General features: G+C 34.4%; 1 protein-coding gene across 1 annotated transcript in view; it reads right to left on the bottom strand.

Annotated features, from left to right (window-relative positions):
* ASCC3 (activating signal cointegrator 1 complex subunit 3) overlaps positions 1 to 8,102 on the bottom strand; it is a 317,774-nt gene that overhangs the window by 240,225 nt on the left and 69,447 nt on the right. Inside the window, exons 8-9 of the mRNA XM_007469886.1 lie at positions 6,390 to 6,590; positions 5,665 to 5,805 (exon numbers count right to left, since the gene is read on the bottom strand). Coding sequence (XP_007469948.1) covers positions 5,665 to 5,805; positions 6,390 to 6,590 — 342 coding nt within the window. The remainder of the gene's footprint in view (positions 1 to 5,664; positions 5,806 to 6,389; positions 6,591 to 8,102) is intronic.

Below are 8,102 nucleotides of genomic sequence, written 5' to 3'. Positions count from 1 at the left end.
GCAGGAATGGTCTGGCTGAAGTTTATATTGGAAAGCAGCTGGGAACATTAGGCTGAAAATCAGACTGGATGTAGATTATGAAGAGAATCCAATGTCATACATAAGGAGCTTTCCCCTATAATAGTAGTTCTCAAAAGGTTTTGCCTTTGGGACTCCTTTGCACTCTTAAAAATTACTGACGCCCCAAACAGCTTTTCTTTTTCTGGGTTATATCAATCAATACTTCTTACCTGAGAAATTGAAACTAAGAAATTTTTACAACACAAAATTACAAAGTACTCGTTCCATTAGTTGTCAGTGATGATGACATCACACATTATGTAGCCTCTGGAAAACTCAACTCTATTCTTGTGAAAAAATGAGAGTAAAAGAAAATAACATCATAATATTATTACAAAAACTGGTTTTAACTTCGCTGATCCCGTGAAGAGTCTTAGCAAACTCTGGGTGTCCCCATATCAATTTTGAGAGTTGCCTCTCTATAGCAACGCAAAAGACCAAATCAATGCCGGGGTTTTTTGTTTTTTTTTAATTTTTTAACATCTTTATTAGAGTACAATTGCTTTACAATGGTGTGTCAGTTTCTGCTTTATAACAAAGTGAATCAGTTATACATATACATATGTCCCTATATCTCTTCTCTCTTACATCTTCCTCCCTCCCACCCTCCCTATCCCACCCCTCTAGGCGGTCACAAAGCACTGAGCTGATCTCCCTGTGCCATGTGGCTGCTTCCCACTAGCTAGATATTTTACGTTTGGTAGTGTATATATGTCCATGCCACTCTCACTTTGTCCCAGCTTACCCTTCCCCCTCCCCGTATCCTCAAGTCCATTCTCTAGTAGGTCAATGCAGGGGGATTTTTGGTCTGTTTTGTTTTTTTGTTTTCTTAACTGGTCTGTTAACGGTATGCAGAAAGACTAAAGCAGAAAGATACAGAAGAAGAACCCTGGATACGGCATAGCAGTGAGATAAGATTACCAAAGTCAAACTTAACATTTACAGAAAATTTCATAAGTAATAAAAGAGGAACAAACTGACTTAATTTCTTCCCTTAATTTCATTGTACCCACCAGGATATAAAACTCATTTCTTTAGGTAGGCTATATCATAGGTATGGTCTCAGATGCTCTAGAATGGTTCCAGTTTCAGGAAATTTTATTTTTAATAAAGATGGTATGTGTCAAATTTTTATCTAATTTGCGTGACTTCATAAGACATTACGAAAGTAAAAATCACACACTAAAAAAATATCTATCAGTCTATGTGTCTTGATGTGTAGGTTTTTTTTGTTTTTCTTTGTTTTTTTTTTGCAGTACGTGGGCCTCTCACTGTTGTGGCCTCTCCCGTTGCGGAGCACAGGCTCCGGACGCACAGGCTCAGCGGCCATGGCTCACGGGCCCAGCCGCTCCACGGCATGTGGGATCTTCCCGGACCGGGGCACGAACCTGTGTCCCCTGCATCGGCAGGCAGACTCTCAACAACTGCGCCACCAGGGAAGCCCCTTGATGTGTAGTTTTAAGATAATGATCTCTGCAATTATATGTTCAGCTAGCCCTGAAAGCTATCATACATAACACTATTTCTATAAATGTGTCCATAAATATAGAAACTGTACATAACATTGTACTGTTACACAAATCTGTAAAAATCCTTTCTCTTTATTGTATAAACATATTTTAAACATGATTCAGTTCAAAGTGCTAAGTCTACAAATTATATAAAAAGAATAAAAATTTCTTAGCTAAAGTGACTATATATAAATATAATTGTTATTCTTGTTTTTAGGTGATAATTCTCTATATTTTTTAACAAAATCAAATTTAAAATGTTTCAAGGAAAAGGCTGGATGAATAGAATCTAGAGTTGCTAAAACTTTTTATTTTCAACCCCAAATTCCTAGCTATGCAACAGGGTGATGTGACTCATTCACCGAAAAAAAAAGGCAGTCAATAAAACCTGACTTGTAATGGGTCACATGCTGTGTTCAGCAATGACTTTAAAGAGGCTACTATAAATATGGTAAAAAGAAATTTTTTTAATTGAAGGAAACTGTCATTAATAACAAGAGCTACATCCTTAATCATTGCTTTTATCAACTAACCTTTACTGAAACAGATACTGGTCTTCACTAATAAATCTTTAAACTCTAGTAGTATTAATTAAAAAATCAGGTATAATATTTAAAATATTTAACAACCAGTATGAATGGACAACTGTCCACCAGAAAGGCGGGGTGTTAAGGATGCCAGGCTGACAGGCAAACGTATTCTTTCATTCCCACACCAGACCAGCACTGAGGCCTGGGGAAGTCAGCATTGGTACAGGAAAGGAGGAAATAGGGTGATTAACTTCAAGAAAACCAACTAATAGGAACAGCTGCCCTAGAGCTAAAAAAACTACATCCTAGAGGCCTCCTGCTGGTCCAGGTACTAACCCTTCAATTGCTGGATTATAAGTTGATAGGAGTGCACTTGGAGGGTTCTTAGCAGTAGCCATTTCCCAACGAGCTAAAAAATATTTCAATATTTTAACAACTGGTACTGTCATATACCCTGAGAAGAGCTATCAGTCCTTCACAAACTAAAAGAATAGTAACAAATACTGTCACCACTGATATGACAAAATTCTATTTTACAATTTAGAGATGAGTTTAAAATTTTTTTAATTTTAGCATTCCAAAAACTAAAGCTATTAATACAAAAACAAATACTTCAGTGAACTAAAGCCTTCACTATCTCTACATTTTGGGAAATTTTCCAAAATTCTAAAAGTACTCTTAACTAAAGCTTTCATTATTAATCATTAAGTCCTAAAATGGTGGCATTTTGGAATTTCTTTAAAAAATTAACACACCTTTACTTTCCCAACTTTTGACCTCTAAATAAGGTAATTTTGTTATTTTCAGTAACTTTAAAAATTAATTATTTCATTCATTTGCTATACACATTATATTGAACTGACTTGAAAACTAAACATCTATAGATAGGCATTTTTTCCCTCACATGACAAACCCTCATTTTACTGATTTTCTTTCAAATACTACCAAGCTCCTTCAGTATCTTGGTGGTTTAAACCACCACCATCACCACCTAAAACAACAAACTGTGGATATAAAAGATGGGCAAAAGTGACATATTTTAGTAGAAATTTATCACAAACTTTGAAATTTGAAGACTTGGAATCCAATCCTATTTACATGATTTACTGGAAATGGGAGCCCAGGCAAGACCTGTTACCTCAATGAGCCTTACTCTCCTCAACAGAACTGCATTGTTATGTCTGTAGGGCAACTAGCATAGTGACAAGAGCATCATGCTAGCTGGTGTCCCATAAATTTTAGTTTCCTTTCCCTAGCCTTTACCAAAAAATTAGGTAATTGGGTGATAGGTTATGAAACAACTATATAGAAGAAAAATAATTATGCTGAATAAAACAATGATTCCTAGAGTAAAGTAAAAATTATGCTTATTTTTTAGATTATAACATTAACACAGTCTTACAGTAGAAAAGGTGGGGAAAAAAATCTTCCATAATCCTACCACCAGACATAACTACTATAAGTATTCCTCCTGATAGCGTTTTGGTTATTGCATAGAATACATAATTGTATTAACATAAAGAGTTGTTCCTGTATTTTTTTCTAAACTTCACTTTCTAAGGCCATTAAAAATTCCCAGAAAACATCATTTTAAGGAATATTTTATTTTATCAAGTGAAATATCATATTGTTTAACTAGTCTTCTATTCATAGATATTTAATTTCTTCTTACTCTTTCTGTTATATATTTTTTAAAAACACTACAATGGGGCTTCCCTGGTGGCGCAGTGGTTGAGAGTCTGCCGGCCGATGCAGGGTACAGGGGTTCGTGCCCCGGTCCGGGAGGATCCCACATGCCGCAGAGTGAGCCATGGCCGCTGAGTCTGCGTGTCCGGAGCCTGTGCTCCGCAACGGGAGAGGCCCGCGTACCGCAAAAAAAAAAAAAAAACATAAATAAATAAATAAATAAATAAAAACTACAATGAACATGCCTGTATATAAATATTAAGATTTGATTTTTTTCAAGAGTGTCTATGGAAAAAAAAAAAGAGTGTCTATGAAAGGCAAACTTAAGAATAACTGGTAAAACTGACTGAAATGTTTATTATAATGCACTCTATCCTTATCAAGTCCAAAATACATTTAACTGGAACCTGATTTTTTTCTTTGCTATGTGGTTCAGTATACCTGGCATACCCATTGTCATGGGTTGAATGGTGGCATCCCAAAACATATGTCTACCCAGAAATTGTGGCTGTAACTTTATTTGGAAAAAGGATCTTTACGGACATAATTAAGGTAAGGACCTTCAGATAAGATCATATGTATTAGGGTGGATCCTAAATCTAAAAATAGTGTTCTTAGAAAAGTAGGGGAAAGGACAATGCAGGGAAAAAGTCCAGGTGAGGACTGAGGCAGAGACTGGGGTGATGTGTGTACAGACTGCCAGCAGCCACCAAAAACTATGAGAGAGACGCGAAAAGGATACTCTATCAGAGCCTCCAGAAGCAACTAAATCCTACCGCCACCCTGACTGCAGACTTCTGACCTCCAGAACTGTGAGAGAATTAAGTGTCTGTTATTTTAAGCCACAAAGCTTGTGATAATTTGTTATGGCAGCCCTAGGAAATGAAGATACCCTCCAATCACATTTTTTTTCTTTTTTTTTTTGCGGTACGCGGGTGTCTCACTGTTGTGGCCTCTCCCGTTGCAGAGCACAGGCTCCGGACACGCAGGCTCAGCACGGGCCCAGCCGCTCTGCCGCATGTGGGATCCTCCCGGACCGGGGCACGAACCCGTGTCCCCTGCATCCGCAGGCAGACTCTCAACCACTGTGCTACCAGGGAAGCCCCTCAAATCACATTTCAAATCAATGTCTATTCACTGTTTCAAAAGCTACATCATCTATTTTCCATTAAACTCCCCTGAATTGTCCCATTAATATTTGGTTATACATTATTTTATTTTTTACAAACACTATGAACATCGCCTACTTACATGTTGCATCCACTAATGATAATTTAGTTGTAGTTCTAATGTAGTTTTTGTCTACTCAGTCATAAGATCCTTGAAGGCAGGAACGGTGTCTTAAATGCCCTGCTTGTCATACATTTCACCTAATATAGTGCTATATACAATGCAAGATTTAGTAGCTTCCTATTTGCTAAAATACAGAATGACTAAAAACTTTTTTATATACGTTAAACCATCCTTATGGAATACTTTAGAATGCTAGTGGGATCCTTTAAAGATCTATAACATATAAAGTATAAAGATACATTTTCCTGTTCTTAAAACTGAAGTCTGGTCTTATGAAAATCCTCATTGCCTATTGTTTTAAAAGATCAACATTTACTGTCAATGACTTAAAATCTACACCAGGAATCTAACAATATTTAAGATATGGCAAGAATCATGGAAGTTAGAAGGGCTATAATAAAACAAAGCACCAGCAAAAACCTCTTCTGTAGAGGATAGGCTGTGGTTACAAATAAAGAAGTTCACCATGTTACATTCGTATTATGTTTTATAGTTACTTAAGGTATAGTTGTTTAACAATTGCTTGGAAAAAAAAAAAGAATGGTATTAAGCAACAACAACAAAAATCTAAGTATACAACATACCTGAGTTCGTAAAATTTCACTTTTTGACAACTGCATATCACCAGTCAATTCTTTCACAATGATGCCCAGTGGCTCTAGACGTTTGCTGAAGTAATTTGTCATTTCAGCTGCCAACGCTTTCATTGGAGCAACATATACAATCTGCGCCAAAGAAACACTAGCTTGATGAATGAGCAAAAACTACAACGTCAATACAAGTCACTATTTATTGTGAAATATGATTCTAGCCACTTAGGGCGAAAAATCTTTTTTTTTTTTTACTCAGGTATTATTTTATTTATTTATTTATTTATTTTTAACATCTTTATTGGGGTATAATTGCTTTACAATGGTGTGTTAGTTTCTGCTTTATAACAGAGTGAGTCAGTTATACATATGTTCCCATATGAAAAATCTTAATAGTGATACATGAAAAGTACTTATCTTTGTTGCATAAGTGTGCAGCTGTTTACAGGACAATGGAATTTGTTTATATAGCCTTATCACTTTGAAAACTGGTGCTTCAAAGCTAAGTGCATTTTCATAGCTTTCACAGGGATAGTGGGATTTTCATAACACAAATAGGGATTGCCTAAAAGTAATGAAGTAAATCATGCAGCATTCTTTACATGACTTCATGTATAATATCCTTAAAAACTTCCAGACCTCATGTAACATGTACAACTGCAAAATGATTTTAAATTTTACAATTTAAAAAGCTGTTGTAGGACTTGTTCATTTCCTACCTTAAATTCATTCTTTCTGATAACACCTTGTTGAAAATGCTGGCGAATTTCATGCAAAACTGTAAGCATTGCAATGTTGGTCTTTCCAGCTCCAGTAGGGGCACAAATCAGCATGTTCTCATTGGTGTTGTAGGCAGTCTCAAACACAATTGACTGGATTCTATTGAGTCTTCTCATTCCTTTAAAAGCCAGCTGTCCAATCTAAAAACGACATGACCCACTATAAATGATAATATGTAAAGGTCTCATACAAAACATTAAATGCAAATTTTTAGTGATAAAAAAACAAACGACTAATTTGTTTAGTCTCTCAATATGTCCTGTATTTAAACTAAGTGTGCACAGTTGACAACTCACAACTATTGTACAATTCTAAGGCACTTGGGAATTGTAACCCACTAAATTTGAAAAATATGATAATGAGACTATACCTGTATCTTTGTACACAATCCTAAGTACAAAACCATGATAATAATGTAATGAAACAAAATTAAAGAGGTATCTTTTGATTTCATATGATGATAGCCTAGTTTATTTAGATTAAGGATGACATATGAAAGTGCAAACAAGAAAATTCCTGGGGATATAAATCAATAAGAAATTCTGTTTCAATACGTTATGGATTTTTAAAGATACTTTTTTGAAAAGGCAGCCTTAATAGTAGGAATAACAGCTGTAGATTATGTTTGTTCAGAACTTACACTGTGACACATGCAATTGTAAGCACTTTCATATATTTATTTATTTAATCCTCAAAACAATTCTATAGTATAGGTACCATTATTATGTCCTTTTAATAGAGAAGAAATTAAAGACACAGAGTGGTTAATTAATTTTTCCTAAAATATTCTATACGAAAAGTCTTTAGAGATGAAAACTACAATGTCTGAGAGTAAACAAAACACTGGATGGAATTAATGGCAGGAAACTGGAATAGCTATATTAATGCCAGAAAAAAACTGATTTAAAAGCCAAGAATATTACCAGGAATGCAGACTCAGTCATTTCATGAAGAAGATCATTCAATCCTAAATGTTTGTATACCCAATAACAGATCTTCAAAACACATGAGGCAAAACTGACAGACATGCAAAGGGAAACAGGCAAATCTGCAATTTCAGTCAGAGATTTCAACATCCTTCTCCAAGAACTGATAAGTCAAGTAGGCATGAAAATCAGCAAGGCTACAATAGATTTGAACAGCACTATCAACCAGTTTGACCTGACTGACATTTATTCATCTAACAATAATTCTCAATTGTTCATGGAACATTTAACAAGATATATATATATATATATATATATATATATATATATATATATATATATATATATATATATATATATATATATATATATATATATATATATATATATATATATATATATATATATATATATATATATATATATATATATATATATATATATATATATATATATATATATACCATATTCTGGGCCATAAAACAAGTCTCAATAAATTGAAAAGGAAGCAATACATACAAAATATATTTCCTGATCACAATGGAGTTAAATTAGAAATCCTTACTAGAAATATCCTTAGAAAATATACAAATATTTGGAACTAAATAACGTTCTTCCTAAATAACCCATGGATGCAAGAAGGACTCAAAAGGGAAATTAACTATTCTTAACTGAAGAAAATGAAAACTCAACATATGAGAATTTGTGGATGTTGCTAAAGCACTA

Source organism: Lipotes vexillifer, unplaced genomic scaffold (assembly GCF_000442215.2).
Source record: "Lipotes vexillifer unplaced genomic scaffold, Lipotes_vexillifer_v1.1 scaffold2083, whole genome shotgun sequence".
NCBI lineage: Eukaryota > Metazoa > Chordata > Mammalia > Artiodactyla > Lipotidae > Lipotes > Lipotes vexillifer.
Note: the sequence above shows the minus strand (reverse complement) of the source record. Positions and strands in the feature narration are given on the sequence as shown.